The 27,130-nt window shown below is 52.7% G+C and overlaps 2 protein-coding genes across 7 annotated transcripts in view; both read left to right on the forward strand.

Annotated features, from left to right (window-relative positions):
* The window catches only part of PLA2G6 (phospholipase A2 group VI), a 57,768-nt gene extending 38,426 nt beyond the window's left edge, over positions 1 to 19,342 (forward strand). For 3 of the 6 annotated variants that reach the window (XM_033117958.1, XM_033117959.1, XM_033117963.1), the window contains 10 exons: positions 2,151 to 2,259; positions 3,210 to 3,371; positions 5,225 to 5,303; positions 7,610 to 7,773; positions 9,098 to 9,248; positions 15,697 to 15,833; positions 16,206 to 16,360; positions 17,552 to 17,719; positions 18,279 to 18,352; positions 18,535 to 19,342. In XM_033117958.1, coding sequence (XP_032973849.1) covers positions 2,151 to 2,259; positions 3,210 to 3,371; positions 5,225 to 5,303; positions 7,610 to 7,773; positions 9,098 to 9,248; positions 15,697 to 15,833; positions 16,206 to 16,360; positions 17,552 to 17,719; positions 18,279 to 18,352; positions 18,535 to 18,679 — 1,344 coding nt within the window. In that variant the 3' untranslated portion in view covers positions 18,680 to 19,342. The remainder of the gene's footprint in view (positions 1 to 2,150; positions 2,260 to 3,209; positions 3,372 to 5,224; positions 5,304 to 7,609; positions 7,774 to 9,097; positions 9,249 to 15,696; positions 15,834 to 16,205; positions 16,361 to 17,551; positions 17,720 to 18,278; positions 18,353 to 18,534) is intronic. The other 3 variants (XM_033117961.1, XM_033117962.1, XM_033117960.1) reach the window with 2 other exon arrangements.
* Positions 19,343 to 20,166: 824 nt separating this feature from the next.
* BAIAP2L2 (BAR/IMD domain containing adaptor protein 2 like 2) overlaps positions 20,167 to 27,130 on the forward strand; it is a 28,408-nt gene continuing 21,444 nt past the window's right edge. The window contains exons 1-4 of the mRNA XM_033118455.1: positions 20,167 to 20,366; positions 21,560 to 21,635; positions 22,267 to 22,353; positions 22,791 to 22,852. Coding sequence (XP_032974346.1) covers positions 20,316 to 20,366; positions 21,560 to 21,635; positions 22,267 to 22,353; positions 22,791 to 22,852 — 276 coding nt within the window. The 5' untranslated portion in view covers positions 20,167 to 20,315. The remainder of the gene's footprint in view (positions 20,367 to 21,559; positions 21,636 to 22,266; positions 22,354 to 22,790; positions 22,853 to 27,130) is intronic.

Here is a 27,130-nt window from a genome sequence, read left to right on the forward strand (position 1 = left end):
CAAAACAAAAAATAATTGACTGAGAAGAGTTGGCATCATTTTGCACTTTTGCGACTCTTTTTAATGCCTGGCTTCAGAGAAGACATATGAATTCTCCTATCTTGTGCTACCTTTATTCTGTTGCAGTATATTGTTGGATATATTGAAGACTATGAAGAAAATCTGGCTTCACATAGTAGATACGTCATTGGAAAAGATACGTAGTTGTACCTTTTCAAATAAGTGTAGGTATTCTTTGATACTGCACCAAAACTCAACAAGGAGTATTTTCTGACAAGTTGGTTACAGTGCACAATTTGAAACCATCTCTGCAAACTTTTCCCACATTGTTATGTTAAAATCCACTGGCATCTCTTGCGCTTTGCGTGGCTCTTTTACCCGTGCATGATTACATGTCATCCTTGGAAAATATTGGTTTACTCAGTATGCATAGCTTCCAAAAATGTTGACCCATGTCATTATACAGTATCAAAAACCCACCTTTGCAAACATCACCATCAATCTCATCAGAAAAGCCTTTAAATTTGAGGAAGTTGTCAAGCCCATCATGGCGTTACACAAGTTTTCTGGACTTACAATATTTCTTTGAAAGCTTGATTTTTATCATTGGCACAAAATACTGCCAGTTGTTTTTCTTGAAGTGACGGGCTCACTGCTTTCATTTTTGAGAAAATGTCTCCTCAGTACCCAAGGCTGAACAATTGCAGTTTGCCTGCCAGTCATTCTTTCAAGTAAAAACAGTGTTCTGTTTAAAAAAAAAAAAAAAAAAAAAAAGTTAGTTCTGCTCTCAACTCCAACAATTGCAAAAATGCTTTTCCTCAAGACACTATCGTACTTTGTTGTGCCAGAGAAATGCCTTGTCTGTACTCCATTGTATGACAGAATACACAAGTGTTGAGATTTAGTAAAATGGAACAATTCTTACTATTTCATCAAGGGCATTCTTAAGTGAAACTGGCTTTTTAATTAATTTGTTTATTTTTACTGCGAGTGCGTGGCAGAGAAGAAAGAAAACCATGACAACGATTAGTTTGATGTGTCTGCCTGGCTCAGGGGTCAGGCACCAGCAGTTTCATTCACCGTTGTTTTTACACCATCGGTGCAAAAGTCAGTACAGTGCAAAGGCAAACATCTTGGTATTTTTTATGAAAACTGTTTTAACCTCGCGAACCTTCCGAAAGGGGGGTCCACAGATCTTACTTTGAGAACTGCTGACGTACGTACTTCATGATTTTCCATGTAATCCCATCTTCACAGTTTTGGGCACATTCATGAACTGCTTTTACAATGATGAACTTCATCATTTCTTTTGGCATGCTTTTAAACTTACTTAAATTTATTTTGAGGGAAGTGTTACAGCACTACTGTACATGGTTAAACCAGCGCCCAGAAAAAGAAACACATTACTAATGATGCAAACACACGTTTGCCTGTGCCCTTATAAATCCCGATGGTGTATATGAACATCTGTGTGGACGACTGCGTTCTAGACATACCTCTTCATTCTCTAGGCAAGGAAATCAGGCCCTGAGAAGAGGCGGGCGGTGGGAAGGCCAGAGCTCAGGCTTCCTGGCAGCCTGATTGTGGCTTTGTCCTGAGAAGCCATGCCATGCCATGCCCCCGCCCAGCCTGCAGATGCAAACTGCCGTGCCATGTGCAGGGAGGCTGCCATGGGGGGCGGGGGGCGAGTACGTGTGCTCAGTTACCTCCTCAGAACTGGCACCCTGGACTGGAAGGGCAAGGCGGCCTTCCCTTTCCTTGCTCGTTCTCTCCTGCCGCTCCTGAAAGCAGTCAGCAGCCCCTGACCCTTCAGTGTCCCCTTGGCTTCTGGGTCGGGGGTCATAGGTACATTGCTTCCTTTCAGAAGGAGCTAGTGGGGCTGGGGGTGGGCGAGGCACTTCCAGTTTCTGCCTGGGTTGTAAAACCCTCACCTGGAGATACTTGTAAGCCTGTTTAGCAGGGCACCAGCCTTCACATTATAGACTTGAGAATGTCAGATCGATGGAGGTAGAAGATCAGAAGGTTCCAGTGTCTCTCCCCGAGCTAAGGAGAGGCCCATGGAGTTGGTGGGTAGGGTGGCAGAGACAGGGTCCTTTTTATCTTCATTTCTCTGAGCTTGTGTATTTCCCCCTCACCCCATTTCCCAACAGAAAGGCAACGTGGAGATAATCAAGGCCCTCATTGTGTTTGGGGCAGAGGTGGATACCCCAAATGACTTTGGGGAGACTCCTGCCATCATAGCCTCCAAGATCAGCAAACGTATGTGCTCGTCACTCTGGGACCAGCATGGGGCAGGGGTGGGTGGGGCTCGGGACTGGGGAGGAGGGAGGCCCTGCCGTCAGGTCCCAGCAGCCTGTGCATCCCCACTCCCAGTGGCTCCCTGCACAGCGCTTCTAGGAGGACCTGGGAGGCTGAGAGGGGAAGCTTCCTTTACCCAAGAACAGGGGCCCTGACCAGTAGATGGAGCCCACCACGGGGCTCACGGTGCCAGATTCGGGGGGCGGGGAGGGGGTAGGCAGCAGCAGCAGCCCTGTCCCTCGCCCCTGGGGATTTCACTGACGGAACCACTACCTAAGTGTGCGGGCGTGCCCTCATGCTCAGGGGCAGCTGCATGCACTGCATGCTTGCGTAGTGAGCCTTGCCTTCAGGGCTGGAAAAAGCAGATCCTCCTCACTGGGAGCCTGGAGCCCCCTCTGCAGGCTGTGGAGGCTGCTGTGTACCTGCTAGCGTGTGCATGGGAGGATGAGCATGCGTATCCACGCGAGTGCACGTGTGTGCTGCTACTTCTTGTGGCATCCTTTTCAGTTCTCCCACCAGTTAGGTAGGAGTCAGTGCCCACTGGCTGGCTGGTTAGTCACTTTCTAGCTCTGAAAGGGACTCTCCATTCAGCAGTTTTGAGAATTGCTGAATATGGAGGTGGGAGTCCTGCTTTCTTGAGTGCAGTTGAAAGAGGGCGTCCCCAAACTACACTGACGTGCTCTTTCCATATTCCATGGTCCACCCCCAGTGCTTTCCCTGGCCCCAGGAAGCTGCTTGGATGTCACAGATTAGAGTCAGCACACCCCACCAGGGTGGAGTCAGGCGTTCCCCCACATGCCCAGGCAGCCTGGTAGATGGGACAGGTGACGTGTGTGGAAAGGAGGGGCCTCTCACGCGTAATGACATCACTTCTGATCCTGTGCGGTCTCCCGCTCTCAAACCATGACAAGTTGTCACCAGGAGGTCACTCTTAACTCTGCTGAGAACCGTAGGGGCCGACCACCGCCTGCCACTCCTCCCAGCAGTCCCCGCGGAGCCGGGCTGCACAGCAGCGCGTCATTCCTTCTCCCTGGAAAGATCTCAGCCCCCAGCAGTCAGCTTAAACAAGCTAGGTAGGCCTCACCCCTCCTATGTCCCCTCCTCTCCAGCGGGTTCCCAGGCCCTCAGATCAGAGCTCCTGATTGGAAAGAAAACAGCATGGAAGTCGTTGAAATGAGCAGGGAGGATGGGCAGGATTTCTTAGCCTTTGGGGACAGCCAGCAGCCCATAGAGCCCAGAGGCCGGCGGGGTCCCTGGCTAATGGCCCATAGTCCATTTCCCCTGAGAGGATGCCCTGGACGTGGGTCTTAGGTCTGGGCATCTGCCATGGTCCATGAGGTGGGTGCTTTCGTGGTCTCTCCATTCCCCTGGAAGCTCAGGGTGGGTAGTAAGTAGTACTGCTGGGGGCCCCAGAGCCCCTGGTCCTCGGGCTTCAGTGAGGAGCTTCTGCTACGCTGCTGACCCTCTGTCAGGCTCGAGGCCTGTGTGCTCCCCCGCTGGCCCTCTCCGTTATTGGCAGGCTTTAGAACATGGCAACAGTATGTACCCCCTTCATCCTTGGTACTTGAGACAGCCCTCAAGGAGACCCTGAATCTCCTGTGGGCTGGCCCACCAGGGCCCTAGATTGTTTGGGAGTGGGGTCCCCTGAACAGGGCAATCGGGATTTGCCGATCCTTGGCAAACCAGCTTTTTCTTTTTCATTTCCTTTTCTTTTTTTTGCGGTTGGGGTATTAGACACCGGCACTTTCAGCCAGGATAGCCCAGCCAAGCCTGGAGCTCAGGAGAGGCAGAGCCAGCGGCCAGTTAGGCCCTCTCGTTCTCCCCACTCTTCCCCCTGCCTGTCCCCATCCAGGACCTGCCCCTCTCCATCTTTGTCTCTCAGTTTTACAGGCAGTCAGTCACCCGAGCCAGGCTGGATGGTGGCCTGGGGCACGGCGTTAGATGGGTAATGCCCTGGGCCTAGAGGGGCCACAGAGCCTGGCCATGCCCCGAGTTAGCTGTCACCCTCGTTCCCTCTTCTCCTTTTTCTCAGCTGCATGCCGGCACATACACCCTTCCTCACCACTCTCTCCCTGGCACTCTGTCTGCTGCCTCTCCTGGCCAGTCTCTTGCTTCTGTTGCCCACTCTCTGGGTACTTGCCTGCTGAGGGAGAGACCCACCGCCTTGCAGCCTGCCCCCCTTGCTTTGCTGCTTCTAGAGTCTGTGCACACTGGTGGGGTGGGCCCGTCAGAATCAGATGCCGTGGCACTGCTGGGCCCGGTACCTGGTGCTGGGCTGCTTGTCAGGAGGGCAGCTAACTGCTGGGTGGGCACGGGGTGAGCTTCGGGCACAGGTGAAAACATGGACATAGGTGTCGCAAAGGAAGTTTCCAGACCTGGGAGCAGGATGAGGGGCATCTGAAGAGTGGTTGAGATAGCTTCCTTCATTCACGGAGTTAAATCCTGAGGAAGGAACATCCTGACTCAGCCCTTTGGGCTCCGTGACCTTGGAGGACTCATGGAACCTCTTTGGGCCTCATCTGTAAATTTGAATAACGATTCTGGTGACAGTGGTCGTCATCAGCATCAGCCTGATGCGGGAAGAAACGCATTGTAAACTGCAAAGCACAGGGCATGACTGGGGTGCTTGTGCTTCGCAGCTTTGGGGTGAAGACATTGAGGAGAATCCAGGCACTGGCCAGACAGGCGGGGTGGGCCCTCCCAAAGCAGTGGGCTCCCCTCTGTCCCAGCCCATTTCTCCCTGAGGGACCTGTGGCCTCTGGTTCAGCTGTGTCTTGGGACAAAGAGCCCTTCCTGGGGGTGGCAGGCACATGCTCCTGCTGGGGACAATGGGGTGTGGGCACAGCTCCAGATTCGCTGCGGGACCCGTGGGGGGCGGGGGCCCAGCACCGACCTGGCCCCTGCCCCGATGCCCTGTGCCCCGCAGAGCTGCAGGACATCACGCACATCTCCCGGGCCCGGAAGCCATCCTTCATCCTGAGCTCCATGCGGGATGAGAAGCGGACGTAAGTGAGGAGGGAAGGGTAGGGCTCTGCAGGGTGTCCGCAGCGGGCTCTGGGCCCTGTCCAGTCGGCCCAGGGGCTGCGAGGTGGCTCATGTCCTCTGTAGCTCACAGGGAGGAGATTGAGTCTCTAGAGAGACTGGGTCTGCTCCTTTGTCCGTGGCTGTGCAGGCTCTGGGTCACACGGTGATGCTGGCCGCAGTCCTGTCCCTTTCCCTGCAGCCCTGTCATGGTTGTCGGGGCGACGGCCCAGTTCCCCTCTGGAGGGCCTGCTTCCCTCTGAGGCACCATGCTCCTTACCCCGCCTCCCTCCATAGAGCTGCCTGCCCACCCACCTGCTTGCACCCAGGCCCATCGCACGAGGCAGGCCTGGGTGATGGGCACAAAGAAAAGCCCACGCCCTGTCCCGGAGGACAGCCTCTGGGGCCCAGAAGCAGTGCCCCAGCACAGCAGGTTAGCTAGACAGATGTGGTTCCCATCAACTGCTCTCTCCATTCCCGTTGGTAATAGATGTGGTTTAGTCTGTTTAGTACTTTCCCACAGTCCTAACAGCCGTTCCAGGGAGGTATAATAACTACAGAACCTGAGTCCCTGAGAGGTTAAGTGACTTGCTCAAGGTCACACAGAGTGACTGTCAGAGCAGAGACTCAGGCCCAGGTCTCCCTGAGTCCATGCCTTTTCTGCTGCTGCAGGCTCTCTCCTGGCCGTGTCCCAGGGCCAGTCCCACAGGGAACACACCCCTAAGCAGATCAGGCCCTGCTCCCAGGGCCAGGCAGCTGCACGGGCAGGGAGGGGAGCAGGGCCCTGCAGCTCCTCGAAGGACGGCTTCCCCGTGTTCCCCTTGGCCTCTCCCACTTGTTTTCTCGGCCACCTTGTCATGTGTGCCCTGGGGCACCTGCCCGTCAGCCTTCTACCCTTCCCTCCCACTGTGCCCCCTGTGCCCTTCCTGCGATAGGGCTGAGGCGAGAGTCCAGACACCCCTGTGGGGACCTCCCCACATGTGTCTGAGAGCCACAGCTCAGTCCTGCTCCCTCTGGGTTGATCCCTCCGTCACCAGCCCTGCATCCACAGAAGGGTCTCTGGCATGTTTGCCTCCGTGGTCAGGCCCCATAGGCCTCCAGAATGGCACGGCCTCCCCTGCCACCCTCTGGGCTTGCTGCAGGGCTGGGCAGCTTGTCCAGGAAAAGATGAGGGACCCTGGAGGCAGGACACACAGGCCTCCTTCACTTATCAGCTGTCTACTGAATGCCTCCTGTGTGCACTGGGTACTTAGCGCTGCAGAGCAGAGGCGGCCCCTGCCCTCAGGGAGTTTCCAGGCCAGTGGAGGAGAAAGACCATAAACAAGTGAATAAAAAAACGATTGCTTATGGAAGCGAGAAGTGCTCAGCGCGAAGGAAGTGGGTGGAGGAGGAAGGAGCAGGTTGCGCTAGAGGGTCCTGATGGCATCAGGACAGGCTTCTCTCAGCAGTGACATTTAAGCTGAGATGGAAAGATGAGAAGGAGACCAGAGGGAAGGTTCCAGGTCTGTGCACGGAACATGGAGGCCTTCCCCCCGGGGCAGGGGGCTGGGCATGGCAGGATGGAGGGAGACATGTCACGGCGTGTGGGAGATGCATGACTCAGGAGTCAGCAGACCTGGGTCCCGATCCAGCCAGCATCGCTTACCACCCATGTGACGGTGGCGGTCACCTGACCTCTGAGCTTCATTCTGTCACAGCCATGCACAGGGGTAACAGGGAGTGTCCACCTCCAAGGGGGTTGGGGATACTGAAGTGAGTTCATGCTGTCAAAAACCCCTCACAGCTCCTGGCACATAGAGTCCTTCCCCCGGGCCCCTCCTCCCCTGGAGCACCCACCTGGGTGGAGGGTCCTGACCCTCCTCTGCCACCCCTTTCTTACCCAGTTACAGGATACCCACACCCCTCCCCGGCCCAGTCCTGTTTAATTCACACAGACTTATCAGACACCTGCTTCAGGTCAGGCCTGGGAGTGGGAATGTAGACCTGACCAAAACCTCAGAGAGCTGGCTGCCCTGAGAGCGCCCCATCCAGAGTGGGGGACAGACCACGTGTCTGCTGGCCAATTACCTGCCCCCGGCTGCCCCCTACCTGGCTTTTCACCTCCTGAAATACACGTCTGTTCCTTTATGACTTCACCCCGTCCCCCCAAAGCCCCAGTAGTGCAGAGCTTGGTTTCACATGCTCACGCGCCTGGCACGGTGCCAATGCCCAGGGACACAGGCTTAAGTGCGGATGTAAAGTGCTGGGCTGTATGGGACCCTGTTCTCTCTCACTGTTGTCCCCACTACAGCCACGACCACCTGCTCTGCCTGGACGGAGGGGGCGTGAAAGGCCTGGTCATCATCCAGCTGCTCATCGCCATTGAGAAGGCCTCGGGCGTCGCCATCAAGGACCTCTTTGACTGGGTGGCAGGGACCAGCACGGGGGGCATCCTGGCCCTGGCCGTTCTGCACAGTGAGGGCGGCCACCTGGGCAGCAGGGCAGGGTGGGGTAGGGTCGAGACCTGCAAACTTTTGGGTAGACCTTGTCTCGACTCAAGTGGTATCTGCTTCCTGGAGTGGTCGGGCTGCGTGACACTGCCTGGGGGGACCTCCCAGAACAGGGTCCAGCCACACCCAGGTGGGAGTTGGCCTCAGCCTCGGCATCTCTGATGGTGATCCCTGGCCAATGCAGTCGGCTCCCATACTCTCTAAGTGCCCTGTAAGTCTGAAGGCACCAGAAGAGGACCCTCCTGCACCCGAGGCAGCAGGGCCAGGCCTGTGCTGGGTGCTAGGGACACATGCCCCACCCAGGGAGCCGCAGTCCGATGGGGGAGGCACAGACATCTGGGTGCTCACCGAGGGAGGACACCATGGCCTGGCAATCTAGGGTGTGTGGGGACACGGGCACAGTCAGTGAGCGTCCTGTGGGGCTCTGGGGAGAGAAGGGTCATCAGCAAGTTGCCAGGATTTTGTCCCCACCGTTTACTGCCTAGTATTTCACATCGTTTTGATGATTCTCATCATAGCCTTGTGAGGTTACAGCTGGGGAAACTGAGGACCAGAGAGGGTCACCCAGTGAGTCAGGCAGAGCCAAGCCTGGGTCTCCATCTGTATGCCCAGCTCTCTCCCCTGGCTCCAGGCCCCACGTCCCCTCTCTGGTCTTCAGTTTCTGCCTACTACGAGAGAAGGGCCATCTCGGGACTAATGCCCCCCATGGGGGCATCAGGTGGGTGGCGGGGCAGAGTGGGCAGAGGTCCTAGCCTGTCCTCTAGAAAGGGTCACTTCCTCCTTCAGGGGACATTTGTCCCCCATCCAGCGTCTTCAGATTCCCAGGGCTGTGGAAGGGATCTGAGAAATCACCCAGTTCAGCCTCTCACATGGGCAGAACCCGCCTCTCCTCAGCCCGCCTGCTTGTTACACCCCTGGCGGGTGAGGCATCCTGGGCACTTTCAATATCGTGTGAGGTGCAACCTGCCCTTTGACGCTGTCTATTGTCGGAGGCTCAGAGGACAGAGCTAGTCCTCTTCCATGACAAACAGGGTGGATTTAGATTTACAGGCTTACACACATTTAAGGAAAATACTGCAAAATTATGACTACAGAATCAAGCAGAGCCTTGGGCCGCCGGAGGGGTCACCTGCTGGTGTGGGAGGGTGCAGAGGAGGGGCCCAGGGGCCCAAGCTTGCTCAGTGCCTTGGGAAAGCCACCCCCCTCCTGCCTCTGGTCACGGCCTGTGCTCAGGCCCTGTTGGGCATGGCCCTCGCGTCTCTCCCCACCTCTGACCCCCTTGTTCCCAGGCAAGCCCATGGCCTACATGCGTGGTGTGTACTTCCGCATGAAGGATGAGGTGTTCCGGGGCTCGCGGCCCTACGAGTCGGGGCCCCTGGAGGAGTTCCTGAAGCGGGAGTTTGGCGAGCACACCAAGATGACGGACATCAAGAAGCCCAAGTAAGCCTCCTCCGTGGGGCCTGGGGTTTGGCCCCAGCTGTGTGTCCCTTCTGCTGTTCTGGGGGCAGAAGGCTCCCTGTCCTGTCTGACTACAGCTGGGGGGCTGGGCGGGGAGCCGCTTCTTCCTGTGTAAATGAGAGATTCCTGCTGGAGTCACAGGTGCAACACACCCTTGACCCATGTATGCCGTTTTTCTACCAACACCACATCCTGGGATCAGAGGGAGGAGATTCTCGTCCAGCACACACTCAAGACTTCTTTGCTGAGCATGGCTCTGCCCTTGGCACTATGTGTGTGTGTGTGAGATGGGGAGGGGTGTTCTGGATGCAGCCATCCAGAAAGGCTTACAATCTGTTTGGGAGATAAGTGACCTGAAAATAATGGCAGCCAGGCAAGGCAGAAACTTAGGAGGTTCCAGAAGTGCCTAGAGTATCGCTGCTGCTTTGTAGTACGCCGCACCCCAGAATTACTTTATTGTCAGTCTGATGCCGGTGTCACCTGCTAGACAGTGAGCTCCCTGAAGTAGGAATGTGACTACCTTGTTTTTTCAGTAGCCTCAGCACCTAGCACAGTACCTCTCCCAGAGCAGGCCACTGACAAGTGTTTGTTAACTGACTGTGGAAGCAAGAGGGACAGAAGACTGAGGGTGAGGTAGTCAGGGATGGCTTCCTGGAGGAAGTGAAGTGTGAGTGAGGCCTAGAGGGTTTGGGGGAGGATATTTTTTCATAATAAAGCGTTTTTTTTCATTGAAGAATAATACATAGTCTTTTAAGAAAATGGAAAATACACAAAGTAGAAAGAGGAGGAAATATTGCCCATGATTCATTAACCGAAAGATGTTTTAAAATGTTTTTGTATATTTTATCATAGACATTATTTTCTCTTTTTTATGGTGAAATAGAACTTACATTTAGAAAAGTACATAAACCAGTTCAATGAATAATTGTAAAGCAAACACTCATATGACCAAAGCCCCTTGCGTGTGTGTGCCCTCCCCCTGGGGTAGCTGCTCTCCTGACTGGTGTAAAATGGGGTTTCCTGGCTTTTCTATATAGTTTCACCACCTGTGAATGCAGCCTCGAACAGCATGGTTACTGTCTTGCCTGTCTCTGGGCTTGGACGGAATCATTTTGTGCGTTATCTCTTCTTTCCCTCACTTCTTTTGTTGGCGTGGTCCCTGCTGTTGGGCGTAGCTGTACGTTATTCATTCTCGTTCCTCAGGTGACCAACCTCCAAAGTTTTATTTCTCCACATACCTTCAACGGACACTTGGGTTGTTTCCAGATTAGAGCTCTGGCGAAGAGTGCTGCAGTGAACGTTTTGGGACTTGTTTTCTGACCCACATGTGTACAAGTGTCCTTGGGGCACATGCCTGGGAATAAAGCTGGCGAGCCCTGGAGGATGCATGGCCTCAACTCTCAGGTTCTGCCCACCATTTTCCAAAGTGCTGGTTTCTATTTTCACTCCATTCATGGCGTCAGTTTGAGAGTTCCGGTTGCCTTGCATTCTGGCTAACGTTTCCTTATTGTCAAATGTTTCTGTCTTTACAAATCTGAGGGGGGTAAGGTAATGTCTGTGGTTTGAATTTTCATTTCCCTGATGACTAGGGAGGTTGAGCAGCTTTTCACAGTTTTAAAGGCCATTTGGATTTCCTCTTTTGTCAAGTTCCTGTTCAAGTGTGCTGCCTATTTTTGGCAAAATTGGGTTGTGTGATTGTTGGGTTATGAGGCTTCTTAATGACCTTTATATTTTGAAAACTTGTCCTTTGATGGATATATGGATTTGAAATCTTTTCTCCCACTCCATGGCTTGTCTTTTCACTCCTTTATGGTATTTTGTTGGTGAACAGGTGGGTGCTCTTGATGTGGTAGAATTTATAAATGTTTTCCTTTTTCTAGTTTATGCTTTTTATGTCTCATTTAAGAATCCTTCCTTAACACGAAGCAGGAAGCAGTCTCCTGCTCCCTGTGTCAGGTTGGAAAGCTCTCTAGATCTGCCTTTCATGTTGAGGTCTTTCGTCAACCTGGAATTGATTTGTGTATCGGGGAGACCCACCTTCATGTTTCCCACGTGAATAACCCATTTCCCCAGCCTCATCTGTGCAGAAGTCTGTCTGCAGGCCTTACTTCCTTGGCCGTGGGTCAGGAGTCCTTTCTCAGGTCTGTTCCTAGCTGTGTTCTCCTCCACTGGCTGGATGTCTGTGCCTGTAGCCAGAACACAGAGCCCTCACTCATTCTACAGTGTTTTCCTAAGTCCTGGTTTCCAGGGCAGCCAGGCCTCCCACCTTGATCTTCATCTTCAAGAGTCTGTGGCTCCTCTTGGCGGCACTGTAGCAAAGTGCTTAAGAGTATGCACCCTGAAGTTTCTTCTTGAAAATAAGAATATGCTACCTGCCTCCTGGGGTTTTTCTTGAGGAGTGAAAACGTTGATATTTATAAAGTACTGAAAAAGCTCTTGGCACCTGGAAGTGCTATAGAAAGGGCAGATATCGCTACTTGTGCATCCACATAAATGGTAGCGTCAGTGGCAAATTCTATAGCAAATCAAATCTTGTTCGGATTTCTATTGAGATTTGTGTCAGAGAGGACCAACACTGAATCTGTGGGCTTATCTGGGAGAGAATTGACATCTGAAAATACTGACTCTTCCAATTAGAGAACGTAGTGAAACAGGCCATTTGTGTAAAGTTTCTCAGTAGTGTTTTACAATTTTATCTGAAGAGATCTTACATATCTGTTCCTTTTATTCTTAGGTACTGCATATGTTTTGTGCCATTGCATATTATACATTTTAAAACATTCATTTTCCTAACTGTAGCTGGTATTTAGAAACACCATTTATTCATTTATTTAAAAATATTTAATTGGGGTAAAATACACATAACATACAATTTGCCATCTTCACACCATTTTTAAGGGTACAGGTCAGTGACGTTAAGTATATTCACATCATTGTGATATGTCCTCACTAATCTCTTGCACTTTTTTATCTTGCAAAACCGAAACTCTGTACCCATTAAACAACTTTCCATTTCTCTCTCCCCCTACCTCTGGCAACCAACCACCATTCTACTTTGTATTTCTATGAGTCCGACTTCTCTTAGGAAGTCATGTAAATGGAATCATATAGTATTTGTCTCTCTGTGACTGGCTTAGTTCACTGAGCATAATGTCCTCAAGGTTCACATGTAGCGTGTGTCAGAATTTCCTTCCTTTTTCACACTGAATAATATTCCACTGCACGCATATATACCACATTTTGTTTATCCACTCAGCTGTTGACGGACATTTGGGTCGTTTCCACCTGTTAACTGTTGTGAAAAATGCTGCTGTGCATCTGGGTCAGCAAGTACCTGCTCAAGTCTATGCTTTCGATTCCTGGTCCCTTTTACAGAGAGAATTCTATGGGTTTAGTATGCTAATATTTTGCATCCATGTTCACGTGTGAACTTGATTTAATTAATTCCATATACCTTTCTTTATCTAGAATTGACTATTAGAATACAGAAGTATTTTAAATTTATCTTTTTTTAAAGTCTCACAAGACATTATTATTGTTTTTTTAAGTTGATGTTCATTTAGATTTTATCTAGCAGTGTACCGGTGAAACAGATCTCTGGGGGGAAAAGCCCTGATGTATACTCTTTGCCAGTTCCCACGGCATAAATGCTCCCACCATGGCCAGTTTCACGCTACCAACAGTTTAACAACCAGCTTGTGAGATTTAGCAATAGGTTCTTACAAGCAAGTACACGCTGGCTCTGGCACACCATTGGGTATATATGTTGGTGTGTATATATATGTGTATGTGTGTGCATTAGTGTATGTATATGTGTATATCACTTCTTTGCTCTACATTCTCGCCTGCTTCTCAGACTTCCGTCTGTGAGCATTTTCCTTCTGCCTGAAGTACGTTCTTTTGACTTGCCTGTGGAGTGTCTGCTGGTGGTGAATTCTGCACTCGCAGAATTATTTGAAAATAAGTTTATTTCACTCATCAGTTGAAACTACTTTTATTTCACTCTCATCAGTTGAAAATAGTTTTATTTTGCTCTTATTCTTGTTGGGTATAGAGTTCTAGGTTGGTGAACATGCAAGATATCATTCTGTCATCTTTTAGCTTCCGTTGTTGCGCTTGCAAAGTCAGTTTCAACCTAACTGTTACTCCTTTGAAGGTAATTGGTCTTTTTTCTCTAGATGCTTTTATTTATTTGTTTGTTTATTTTTGGTGCGCTACAGTTGCAGTATGATATATCTAGATATGAATTTCTTTTAATTTATCCTGCATGGGATTTGTTGGTCTTCTTCAATCTTTGGGTTGGTGCCTTTCTTTAGTACTGGAAGGCTGACTCATTATCTCTTCAACTCTTACCTCTGCATAATTTTCCCTCTCCTCTCCTTCTGGAACTCCAATTAAACATATTTAGACCTCTTCTTTCATGTCTTTTAACTTCTCCTGTATTTTCCATCATCCTATCTTTCTCTGTTGCAGTCTGGATAATTTCTTCTTCCCTATTTTCCAATTCACGAATTCTCTTTCTTTTTATCTAAATTTCCATTTAACCCACCCACTGAGTTTTTTATTCTATTGGTTTATTGTTGTTGTTTTATTTCTAGAAGTACTCTTCTGTTCTTCAAATCTTCTAGGTCATTACTTATTGTTTCCTATTGCCTGAAGATATTATCAAGCTTGTCTTTGATGTCTTTAAACATTTTAAGCATAGCTGTTTTATCTTTGTTTAAGGATTTAAATATCTGCTGTCTATGTAGGTATGTTTTATTGTTTATGTTGGTTTATGCTCGCTCTCATTCATGGTGTTTTATTTCATTGTGTGCCCCTCCCCACCTTTTAACTGTGTGTTTTAGTGTTGAAAAATAGTATGTGCAGATTCTGTGAGGCCGATAATGAGAATATCTTCCTTCAAAGTGTCTCGTGTTGTCTCTTTCAGGTACTTAGGTACAATACCATCTAGGCCACTGTAATTAAATTCTTGGCATGAAGGTTTGGAGACTTTCCCCAAGTGATGGGAATTTAGACTACAAATCTGAAGCCATTTTAGTTTGTAGTTATTCATTTTCAGAATATTTTTCTCCCTCCTTTGTCCAGTGTCAAGGCAACTTTCCTCATAGCCTGCAGGGGTGGGAAAGGGGCAGGTTCATCTTATCCAAGAGTATAGCCCTTTGGGGTCCCCACCTAATGTAGGGAGGGTCTCTCATTAGACCCCTAACCTTTAGTGGGCCCTGGGCTTCAACTTTGTCCCTCTGGCCCCGTGAGGCCATCAAGGCTGTCATTCAGATTTACCGAGTTTGGTATCTGCCTTAGGTCAAAGCTGGGTCCGTGCTCCACTTCCTCTCTGGGTTCTTGCTTATCCTCAGAAATTACCCTGGTATTCCCTTTCTATCGTGTCAGGTCTCCTATGTGTCAGATTTTTTAAAATATATTTTTCCAATATTTAATTTTTTGTTCAGTGGGAAGATTGTTCAAATAACCTTTCCACAGTATTACCAAAGATGGAAAACTAATTTTTTCCCATGCAGAGGTGTTGTTTTCTTTGTCCCCTTTCCTTTATATCTATCTTTGCAATATAATAAATATATTTCAGTATTACTCTGAACTCCTTGCAAGCATAATTTTGAATGGCTGAAAAACAATTCATTGTATACTTACTCCCTTCCTTTGTTGCCATTTAGAGCGGTTCATTTTTCACTATAATAAATTACACTGTGACGAATAGCCTTATACAAGAAGCTGTCAATGGGACTAAGATTATTCCTTTAGGATAGCTTTTCCAAAATGGAATTCCCAGATCAAACAGCCAGGACATTGGTAAAGGTCTTACTTATTAATACATGTGAGTTTCCCAGGGGGCTGTGCTGGTCTATACTCCCCAGAGCTTTCAAAGATGTCTGCGTCTCTCAAGACAAGTCTTCTTTAATAGGTTATAGATTCACATGGTAGATAGAACATTGAAGAGGTATCAAAGGTGACACAGCGAAGTCTCCCGCCACTCCTGTTCTGGGGCTGTAGCCACTGCTGCTAGGTACTGCTCAGGGGCCCTTTCAGAGTTACCCTTGGACTAAGCAAATAAGTACTAAGCGTTCTTGGGTTTTGTTGTTTAAACAATGGCGGCATGCTGCACGCACTGTCCTAAATCTTGTTTTCCCACTTAGCCATAAATCTTGGTGCTCAGTGCCTGTCAGTATGTAAAGCGCTTCTGAGTCCTTCTGTAGTGACACTGGGTCGGGAAACCGTGGGGCAATGAACCGACCCACTGATGGACAGTTCAGTTGTTGCCAGTCTTTCGCTTTAACAGCTGATGCTGCTATTCATAGCCTCGTGTGTGCCCATCTCACACATGCTAGAGCACCTTCGGATGGATTCCTAGAAGTGGATTACCAGATCGGCTGGGTCGGTGACGTCGGGTGTTCTGCTCCTTCTTCCTCTCCAGGGTAATGCTAACAGGGACGCTGTCCGACCGGCAGCCAGCTGAGCTCCACCTCTTCCGGAATTACGACGCTCCGGAGTGTGTACGGGAGCCTCGTTTCAGCCAGAATATTAACCTAAAGCCTCTGACTCAGCCCTCAGGTTAAAACCATGTTTGATGCATCTATGGGAAGGGATTGGCTCGTGAGGCTGTGGGGCGGTGGGTGGGAGTCGTAGGCTTGCCGCTGGGCATACCAGCCCACCTCCCCCCACCCGCTGCCCTGAGTCTGCTGATGGCAGGCAGAGCTGGGGAGCTGTCAGGCCTGGCAGGCAATAGGAGGCCCCTGGAGGCCCTCAGCTGGACCCTGCCTGCCATCAGGATGGCGGGGCGAGACAGCCAGGCCTTGTCGGGCCTGCTCCTGAACAGCGCCCTGCCTTTCCCTCTTACACATGCGCACCAAGATCTGAATCTGAAGCCTGTGGGTTTTATACCAGTCCCTTGTCCCACTGGGCCACCTTCCTTCCCAACCCCAGAGCAGCTGGTGTGGCGGGCAGCCCGAAGCAGTGGGGCAGCCCCCACCTACTTCCGGCCTAATGGGCGCTTCCTGGACGGTGGGCTGCTGGCCAACAACCCCACGCTGGACGCCATGACCGAGATCCATGAGTACAACCAGGACATGGTCCGCAAGGTGAGGGCCACCTCCAGGTTGGAAGGGCCGGCCATGACTACCTGCTGCAGCCACCCCGGTTCAGCAAACCTCACTAAGGGTTGACTCCTGAGAAAGCAAATGGCTTTTGTGCACGCGTTCATTGATTTGTTATCTCACACTTGAACCTGTTTGTGGTGTCTGCCCAAGGCACTGTGCTAAGAGGGGTTCTGAGGCCCAGCCTGGACCTGTGGCGCAGAGTTATTGTCAGTTAACAGCATCTGCTGTTCGAGGAGAGGGCGGCATGCATACCAGTAGTCCCTGCCAGTCCCAGCCCTTGCCACTCCGCCCCGCCTGGGGACGCACACTTGCCCTTGGGCTTCTTAATCCAGGGAGACAGTCCATAAACAAGTATTCGCCCTTCCTAGTGTTTCGGGTGCTGTGACCGAGGACTGTGCTGGGGACCCAGAAGGAGCATCCCCTCTGCTGGGAGACCTGGGAACTAGGAAAGGGCTTAGGGAGGAGGGGACCCCATCCTGAGATTGTTGGGGTCGGACAGTGCAGAATCAGTTATCTGGAGGAAGACAAGTGGCCCTCAGCCCGAGGAGCTTCGCGTAGAGGTGGGCAAGGCCCACGCGTGCAAGCAGAGGCAGTGTGGTGCAGTGGCCTGAGCGTGGGTCTTGGAGCCACACGGCCTCTGGGTTTGGGTCCAGAATCTGCCCACGCTTCTCTTCAGCCCTGAATGGGGTTGGGGGTTGTCAGGAGGCATCCGTGTGCTCCTATCTGGGAAGCATATAGGACAGTGCCTGTCCCATGTACTGGCTGTGATCTCATTGCCATCATCACTAAGTCCTGGAGGCAGTCCTTGGGTGGCGAGGCTGGGGCTCTGCCGTCAGAGAGACGAGCGCCCTCTAGGGGCCAGACTGGGCAGGGACGGCTTCCTGGAGGAGGAAGGATTCAGACTGTGGGATGGGGAAGGGTCCTCAGATGTCATCCATCTAAGTTGTCTCCTATTGGATGACCGGCCTGGGTAACAGTGTCTCATCAAGGTCACCCAGCTATTTGGTAGCAGGGCTCGTTCTGGACCAAAGGAGGAGGCAGCACAGCTGTGCTCCCGCCACAGGAGGCCTGTCTCCCTCCCATGCTCCCCTCTCACCCCTGGGTGCCTGTCACCCGTAGAAAGGTCCACCAGGGGGAGGCATCCTCTGACTACCCCTGTCCTGTGCCCAACAGGGTCAGGGCAACAAGGTGAAGAAACTCTCCATCGTCGTCTCTCTGGGGACAGGGAAGTCCCCGCAGGTGCCCGTGACCTGTGTGGATGTCTTCCGTCCCAGCAACCCCTGGGAACTGGCCAAGACTGTTTTTGGGGCCAAGGAACTGGGCAAGATGGTGGTGGACTGTGTGAGTATGGGCCTCCCCAAGCCCACTTCCCTCGGGGTCTCAGCCCCATGACGCCTTCACCCTCTTCCATAGTACCCTGTGTGTCAGGGACGCTTTGCTGACCCTCTTTAGCCAGCTCAAGGGGGGGGGGGGTCCTGATTCAGAGTCCCAATTCTGGCAGGGACCCTCAATGACCATTTACGGGGGGGTTTCAAGCGCCTTTTAGCTGTGGATCCTTTCTTTCCAACAGCCCCATGTGGAACCCCAGAATATCAGGTGGACAAAAGTTGCAGGGGCAGCATGTGGAGGCCTGTCCACTCAGCCCCTGCCCACGCCCAGCACACGTGCTGACCCTGAATGGGCACTGCTTAGCCACCACGTAAACCACAGCCAGGCCCCTCTGGTCACACAACTGGGACAGTCACATCAGCCCAGGGAGCGGGGGACACTCTGGACACCCCAGAGTGTCCAGAGTTACTCTGCTGATGGGTGGCGAAGCCAGACTGGAGCCTGGGGCTCCCCAGGCAGGGTCGGTGGGTGTGGTGTATGCTGTGTGCTCACAGAGGCTGCTTCTCACCAGTGCACGGATGCGGATGGGCGGGCCGTGGACCGGGCCAGGGCTTGGTGTGAGATGGTGGGCATCCAGTACTTCAGGTGAGGGCTCGGCCCCAGCCCCGGCCCCAGCCCGCAACCCCCAGCCCCACTCCCTGGCCAGCCAGACCTGGAGACCTTCCCCACCCCAGTCCTTGGCAGGCACTTTCTTTTCCGAGTCCTAGCTCTTGTCCTGCACCCAGGCCGAGAGTTCTGGGGTGACCCCTCCTCCTTGACTTGGACAGATTGAACCCCCAGCTGGGTTCGGACATCATGCTGGATGAGGTCAGTGACACGGTGCTGGTCAACGCCCTCTGGGAGACCGAGGTCTATATCTACGAGCATCGGGAGCAGTTCCACAAGCTCATCCAACTGCTGATGTCACCGTAGGGCCACCAGGCCCCCCAGACCCCCATCCATCCACCACCACCCCACCCCGCCACCACCCAACTGCTGCTGGGAGGAGGGTGAGCCGGGCCCAGGCGGCTCTGTCCACAGACCAGCCCTCAGAGAGTGCTGGGCTTCCTGCCTGAGACTGGTCCTGAAGGCCTCTCTCCCACTCTGTCCCTGCCTTCGGGCACTTTCTGTCATTCCAGGCTTAGAAAGCCTAGAGTCTCACTGGGGCCTTCTCCCTGACTGTCAAAGACAATTAACTCTGGAGCTCCTTGCCCTGTCGGCTGAAACACTACGGGCACCCAGCTGTGCCTCCAGCCCCTGCCTCCCAGAGGACCCTAAGCTCTTCCTGGTCCCCTGGGGGTGCAGCCACCCCTTCCACCCTTGGCCCTCCTTCCCTGGGGGTGGGGCTAGAGAAACTGGCCTTTACCCACCCCATCAGCAGGAGAAGCCCATGCTCTGGGAGTGGGTTGCCCCATTCGACTTTGCCCCTCAATAGGTGTTCAGCCACCTGCACCCCTCAGAGCTGCCGCGCCCTGCCAGCTCGCCTCAATTCTCAAAGGTCGCTCCTGGGACTTGAATTATTTTTCCCGACAGGCAATGATTTATGAGTGGGGCGGGGCTGCCCCAAGCTGTGAAATAAACGGTTTGGTTCCAGTTCCCCTGAGTTGTGTGTACTGTGGTGTGAGGGTCCCCTGTTCCCCTACCCACCAGTGCCCTCAGCCTTGACCTTCAGCCTGAGCATGGTCTGCCCGTGCCCACTCAGATAGCCACACTGTTTTCTGGGCTCCCAGGGGAGGGACACCTCTTCTTTCCTTTAGGCCTCCCCAAACCAGGCTGGCAAGAGTGTTTGCAAAGCAGCCATGCCACCTGCCCCATGGTGGAAAGTGAGGGAGAGCCTCAGTGGCAGGGGGAGGAGATGAGACCCAGAGAGGGCAGGGGGCTCCAGCCGGTCATGATCACACAGCAAGTGAGCATGGCCAAAGTTTGCCCCAGGTCTGTGTAACATTAGGGTTTGTGCTGTCCCCTCTCCATCAGACAGAGGAGCGGGGCGGGCAGCAGCAGATGTGGGAGGCTGGGCCCTTGAGGGGCAGGTCTGAGGGGCTCAGGGTAGAGAAGAGACCTGACAAGTGACGACCCGCGGGTGCATTCAGCCTCGGGCTGGGTCCATCAGGGAGGGTCCTGGAGGAAGGCACCAAGCAGTTCTCGCCCAATCGGGTGAGCAATACCCCGTATAGACGGGCAGAGGGCCGGGGTCCACTCAGAGCCAGGGGTCCCCAGCTGGACTGGGGAAGCCTTGTCCTCGAGGAGGTGACCTAGGAGAGTGACTCATCCACGCGTGCCCACCGGTCTGCGGCTCAGGGGTAAATAATTGAAGGGCAGGTCACACGAACCCGCCCGCGTCACAGGATGCCTTCCCCGCCGGGTCTGGTTACGCCCCAGATCGCATTCTGACATCCCTGGCTGGTGAATAATTAAGCTGCCACCTCCTCCTCGGCCGGCCCTCCATTTCCAGGTCCCACTCTGCAACCTCCTTCACCACCCGCGGAACAGTGGGCACCAGTGGGCACTGACCCCAGCACCCTGCCAGCGCCACCAGCCTCCTGCTCAACACCCGGGTGCAGCCCCCTCCATGGCCCCCGAGATGGACCAGTTCTACAGGTCCACCATGGCCATCTACAAGGTGAGCACGTGTACAGCCCAGGCCCAGGGCCGGAACACCCCCTCCCAGGGCGCGAAGGTCCGGCCAGCTCTGTAGGACAGAGCATGAGCAGGGCTGCAGCGCATTCTGGCAAGGAAGGCCCAGTGGACACAGGCTGGGCTGAGCTGGGGGCAGTCAGCCACCACAGCCCCAACCTGAGGCTCCCAGGGAGTGCTTTGTCCACAGTCACCCAGTGAGTGACAGGACTGCTGGCAGGGTACGTAGCAGGAGCCTCAACTTCCAAACACTGAGCAAGGCAGGGCAGGGCCCAGCATGGCTGCAGCTGGGAGTAGGGGTCCCAAAAAGCCTCCTGGCCTGAGAAGGGGGAGTTTCTCTCTCTTTGTCTCTATCTTCCTGTTCTGCCTCTCTGTCTCTGTTTCTCATCTCTATCTCACTCACATTTCTAAGTCCCTCACTCACACAACTTACTTCACTCCAGAGGGGTTGCTGCAGTCTCCAAAGACATTTATTGAGCACCTACTGTACACAGGACCCTTTCACACGTAAGCCTCACAGCACCCTACCTGTGGGGGTAGAAAATAATCACCCCATTTGATAGATGAGAAAACTGAGACCAGAGAGGTTAAACAGCTTGTTCAAGGTCACCAAGGGAGGCAGAGGGGCTGCAGGGATTTGAACCAAGACCCAATTCCAAGTCCAAGCCCAGGGTGTCTCCACCACCCAGAGCGCTCTCCTGCTGGCATGGCCTAGGGTGGCCTTGCTCCCAGGGGACTCTGATTTAAGGAGGGCAAGATCTGCTCTTGCCCCTGAGGTGACTGTGGGCAGTCTGTGCATCCAGCCTAGCGAGTCCTGGACTCAGGCCCAGGTTGAGCCGTGCCCAGCTCAGGGCTGCGACAGGCTGGCAGGCTTCAACCCAGTGGGAGGAGGAGAGCCCTCCAGCGCATGGTCTTGGGAGCAAGGTCCCACCTGGGTAGGTGTACGAGCAGGAGCTGACCAAGGCGACCCTGGCATAGAACAGGGCCCTACGAGATGTCCTCTGAGGCCCCTGCAGGGTTCTGGGTGGCTCCAGGTTTCTCAGTGGGCTCCCCCAGGTCCTGGAGGCTTCTCATTGGGGTGCGGTTGCACTGCTTCTGAGGCCCAGAGACGTGCCTGTGCTCATCATTCTTCTTCCTCTCCCAATGTCCACGCTCTGTCTCTTTGCCCTCGGGGTCCAGAGCATCATGGAGCAGTTTAACCCCGCCCTGGAGAACCTGGTGTACCTGGGAAACAACTACCTCCGGGCCTTCCACGGTAAGTGCCCGGCCACAGACCTACCCACTCACCCGGCCCCTCCACGCAGACACCCACACACCCCACCCATATTCTCTGCACTCCACACCAGACAGCCATTCACCATTTCTCAGCAATGCCCCCTCCACCAGTGCCATCGACAGAGGGTTGCGAGCCATCTGTAAGAGGGACAGGCCAGGGACACACCTGAAGCCAAGTGCCACGCCATCCCTCCCGGCCTTTTAGGACTTCGGAGTCAAAGCCTGCTTCCTCCACACCAGTGACCTGAGCCCACCCTTCACCTGCCCCACCCTGTGCCCCTACCCCTGTGCCTCACAACGCAGCTGCCCATCCCTCCTTATGGGCACACAGATGCCTGCACCCACACACACAACAGAGCCACACCAAGGTCCTGCTCAGCGCCAGGCCCTGCCCCTGCAGGAAGAACCCATCCCAGGTTACACCTCTTTTCTCTGGCCAATGCCACATCTCTATACACGCCACCTAGGGTACCCCCGCCCTCTCACATACACCTATGCCAGATCCCACAGTGTTCCCTCCACACACTCCTGATGGAAGGAGGGGTCTCCAGAAGGATGGGGGCAGATGGAGGAGGGGCCTGGCACTGGACCTGTTCCTTCTCCCCATGCAGCTCTGTCTGAGGCAGCCGAGGTGTACTTCAGTGCCATCCAGAAGATTGGGGAGCAAGCCCTGCAGAGTTCCACCTCACAGATTCTGGGTAAGGGGCTCCCCTCTTCCGCTCTGTCCCCCCACAGGCTTCTTGGGCCCGGGGGATTACTCCTCCTCACCCTGCCTGCACCCCGGGCCTCTTTCTGCTGAGCATGCTCCAGGCCACTCTGCCCGCCTCCCTGGTGCCTTCGCTCCCCCTCTCCTGCCTTGCTCCCGTTCTTGGGTCCCAGAGGGTTTCCTTTTATAGTCTTGCCCTTACAGGAAGTTCCCCCCAAAGACACAGGCCTTGCAGCTTGAGCCCAGAGTCCAGCCTCCCTGCAGGGCCGTTGCAGGGCTGGGCCGGGTGCTGCCAGTCCCAGAGCAATGTGGGAAATCCCTGGACTTTGGCCCCCAAATCCAGCCTCAGGCAGGCCCTTCTGGCAGCTTCTGGCGGGAAGAGGGAGGAAGGGGCGGGCTCCCCCCTGAAGCTGTTCTCTATGCCTCCAGGTGAGATCTTGGTGCAGATGTCAGATACCCAGCGGCACTTGAACTCTGACCTGCAGGTGGTGGTGAGTCCAGCCTGGAAGAGGGGTCACTCAGGAACGTGGGCTGTGTTCTATGGAGGGCAGAGGGTGAAGGCTCACCCTCCCATAGCCCTTCTCAGGGAGGGCGGGCTGCCCTCTTGGGTACCAGACCCCCAGCTCTGCTGGGCACATTTATCTACAGTGTCTTATTCCCGCCTCCAGCCACCTGGGAGGCAGGTGCCATCTCTGTCCCCACTTTACAGAGGAGGAAACTGAGTGTCAGAGATCTAGCCACTCACCCAAGATTCCAGAGTGGGAGGAGGAGCAGGAGAGAAAGGGCTGTTGGCCAGGTGCCCCTCCCCACCTCCAGCCTGCCCTGCACTCTTCCAGGGAGCAGCCAGTGGTCTGACCTTGTCCCACCCGAGAGAAAAACACTTCCGTGCTCCTGCCACCCACAGAACTAAACCCAGTCTCCTCAGGGAGAAATTGCAGGGCGTGCTGACCCGCAGCCCCTGCCTGGCACCCCCGGAACCCAGCCATGCCCCCTGAAGAACTGTGCTCCTCAGACACAGCCTCGCGTTCCCACCAAGGGGCTGCTGTTATGCTGTCCTCAGCCTAGAAGCTCCCACCCCTGCCATCCAGCACAGTCACTCCCTCCTCCATGAAGCCTCCCCAACCCCTGGGCAGGTTCAGTCCTTTCTCCCTCTAGACTCCATCAGATGCTTCCATCTGTTCGCAGCACATGGCAGTTAAGAAAGCGAATTCTGCAGCCAGAGCACCTGGGTCCAAAGCCCAGTTCCCCCAGTTACTGGCTTTGTGATATTGGATGAGCTACTTAAGTTTTCTGTGCCTCAGTTTACCTGTCTGTGAAATGGAGACAATCCTAATAACTGCCCTGTAGGATTCTTGTGAAGATTAGTGAATGAATAAGTATGCATTCGCCCCAGCGCCTGGGCCCTCCATGTAGCTGAGCTGTGATAATCAGAAGTACAAGGTCCTCTCCTGTCTCTATCCCCGCCCAGCCTGGGAGCTCCGGTGTAACATAGAGGTCTTCTCTGTGTAGGTCCAGGGCCTGGATGGGGACTGGCACCGAGCATGGCTTCACTGGCTGTGGGAGGAAAGAATGAGCTTTGAGAAGGGAGTGGTGCTTGGCCGGAGGGAGAGGAGGAGAAAGGGCATTCCGAGAGGGTGCAGTGGGCCAAGCACGTGCGTGAGCCTGGCACCCAACAGGTAGACGTGAGCCAGAGATCCGGGGCTGGGCAAAGGGGGAGAGGTAGGGTCGGCGCGATGGTGAGTGCCCTTGGAAAGTTTGGGAGGAAATTTTAATTGTGACAGTCTGTGGTTCTCAAACATGTATGTGGAGAACCCCAAAAATCAGGGTGCTCTTTGGGGGACTCCGTTAAATACTCATCAGTTTGGTGACCATGTCAAAGTGGGGGACAATTTTACCAGCAGAAACTGTGCATCCACCAACACAAGATAAAAGCCTCCCCCTGGGCCCACCTCCTGGACCTTCTGAGGTGTATGTAGCACTAAGCCCGCTCCATCTCCTGGGGTTTGGGTGGGGAGTGATGGAGCCCAGTTTCCCCTGGCAGCCTGGGACTTCCTGTCCTTGTGTTTGATGGCTCTCCATGTCACTTGTGGCACCCTTGGGCTGGACAGGGACGAGTATCACCCAGGCCCGCTCTGTAAGGAGAGCTGCCGTTTCTGGGCACCGGTGTCTTGGCTGTGACAGCTGGGCAGGGCCCTCAGCCAGCACCATACGGGCTGAACACAGCAGACGTCACCACCCCCTCGGGTGCTGCATTCCTGCAGTAACTATTTACTGCCGTGTGCTAGGCATTGTTGTAGACACTGCCGGTCCAGCAGACGAAAACCCCTGCCCTCCCCAGAAGGGGAACCAGACCAAAACCAAGACAAGTGAATATATATGTGACAGGTTAGATGCAAAATAGACCACAGAGAAAACAAGAGCAGGGAAGGGGATAGGAAGTGCTGAAGGAGTGCAATTTTTAACAGATGTTCAAGGAAAACATCACTAGAAAGGTGACCTTGAGAAAAGGCCTGAAGGAGGTGAGGAGTGAGCCAAGGAGACACAGGGAAGAGTGTTCTGGGCAGAGGGAACAACACGTGGAAGGGCTTGAAAAGGCCGTGTGGCTGGAGTACGAGTGCGGGGCACATGACCAGCCATTCACAGGAGCCTCTCTAGTGAGGGGCATCATGACAAGGTTCTGAGGAAAGGAATGACAGGATCTGACTTGAGTTTGGTGTTTTTATGGTAAACGAAAACACAGACACCGAAAATCTCACTGAATAAATTAGACTTGAACGAGTCACGATAAGGCACACCCACCCTGGCACCTACCACCCAGGTAAAGAACTTTGCAGCTTCCCCAGAAGCCCCCCCATGAGCCCCCATCAGAATCACTGCCCCTCCCGCTGTCCCTCCAAAAGTGACCACTGGGCTGACCCTTCCTTGTGTGCCTTCATCGTTGATCACCCAAGCGTACCTCTCTACACCCTAGAGTTTGGTCTTGCTCTTTTTTGTTTGTTTGTTCTAAATATGTGTTTGGTTGTCTTAATCTACTGATTCCCCCCTCCATCCCTCTCCTCTCCTTACCACTTGTCGGTCAAAGGCCCTGGGGTCTTCTGACTGGTTGGTTTTCTCAGTCTGGAAGTTGCTAGTTGCACACTCCCGGTGCAGTTCAGCTTGTTCCTCTGCCCTCTGGATCCAGGGCTGATCAGACTCAGGTTCCATCCCTCTGGCAAGACTAGAGGTGGTGCTGGGTCTTCCACTGGGAGGTCCGTCACGTCTGTTGCCCTGTGATATTAACAGCCATGGAGGCTCAGTGTGTCCAGATGCATTTGCACGTGGGTAGTTGCAAAATGCTGCTATTCCGATGCCCTGTCACTTATTAACTGGAATAGTTCTAGAGGAGTCGCCTGTCCTTACCTGCTATTTGTTACCCAGTGGCGCGTTTCATCTGGGAAAGGCAGGATAAAGGCTTATGCTCTCCCTTTACTCATCCTGTCATCCTCTGAATGTGACCAAATGGCTTTAATTGTTTTTTTAACTAGCATCATTATTGGAGTATGTTTTAGTATCATCAGTATCATAGATTTAAACAGACTTCATGGGTTTCAATCCTTTGCAATTATTGCCTTTATTTGCAGTTGAAAATGTACCCTCTTTGGCCAGTAGGACCCTCTTCATCTGACTCCTGAGTCCCTTTCAAATGACCTTAGTAGTTCTGACAGCTCCTTCCTATCTAGTCCGCCAAGATAGTCCATCTTCCTCTGGTACTTTTGCTGCTCTAGACACGGAATCAGCCATCTCTCCGTGAAACCCTGTTTTTATTTTTTGTTTTTAGTGGGAAGTGGTGTTTTAAGACCATAATCTGGGCACTGAGCATGTTCATTGTTCTTAGGCCAGTACTGTACGTACATGCGTACATACATGTGTGTATGTATATGTCATATACAGGGGGTGCCACAAAATGTAGACACATTTTAAGAAAGGAAAAAACTATGAGAATTGTAATGTTCAATATATACCAATAACAAGCAATGAATACAAGTCACATTTGACTTCTGCAGTTACAAGAGGTGCTCAGAGTGGTTCCCATCAGCGTCCAGACACTTCTGATGACGGCAAACTACTGCTTGAGCAGCGCTGACCAAAGTGTACACTTGGATACATTTTTTTGGCACCCCCGGTATATGCATTATATACACACAGATACATACAATCTATGTACATGTCTATATATATATATATATATATGTGTATATATATATATATATATATATATATATATATATAGAGAGAGAGAGAGAGAGAGAGAGAATACTTCATAAGTTTGTATTGACACTGCCATTTCAAATTCAACACCACAGGATTTTTTCTTCACCTCTTCCATATGACCAATATCTTCTTTGTTCCACATCAAGAATCCTGATACTCAAAGATACAGAAGTGAAATTATGAGAATATCCCGTAATTACCATTTGCTTTGTCTCCCATTGCACACACAACAGTTTCCGAATGACGAATAACTTACTAACTCTACCACCACCAATATGGTTTCTAAAAACAGTTCAGATTTGGTTTGCATCTGCTTTCCCCATTCTTGTTTCACTTTTAAAGTCGTTGTCCTGTTTCTGCTTGGTCAGAGCACAGAGCCGTTACACTCCTTGCTGCTTCCCTTTGGCCCTCATTGACTTTTGTTTAAAGTAGCTGCATATTTAATGTTCCTCCGCAATCTTATGTCAGTGTCTCACTTGTCATTTTGGTTGTCTGAAGCTTGTTCTCTAATAGTCCCC

This window comes from Rhinolophus ferrumequinum, chromosome 10 (assembly GCF_004115265.2).
Source record: "Rhinolophus ferrumequinum isolate MPI-CBG mRhiFer1 chromosome 10, mRhiFer1_v1.p, whole genome shotgun sequence".
NCBI classification, from domain to species: domain Eukaryota; kingdom Metazoa; phylum Chordata; class Mammalia; order Chiroptera; family Rhinolophidae; genus Rhinolophus; species Rhinolophus ferrumequinum.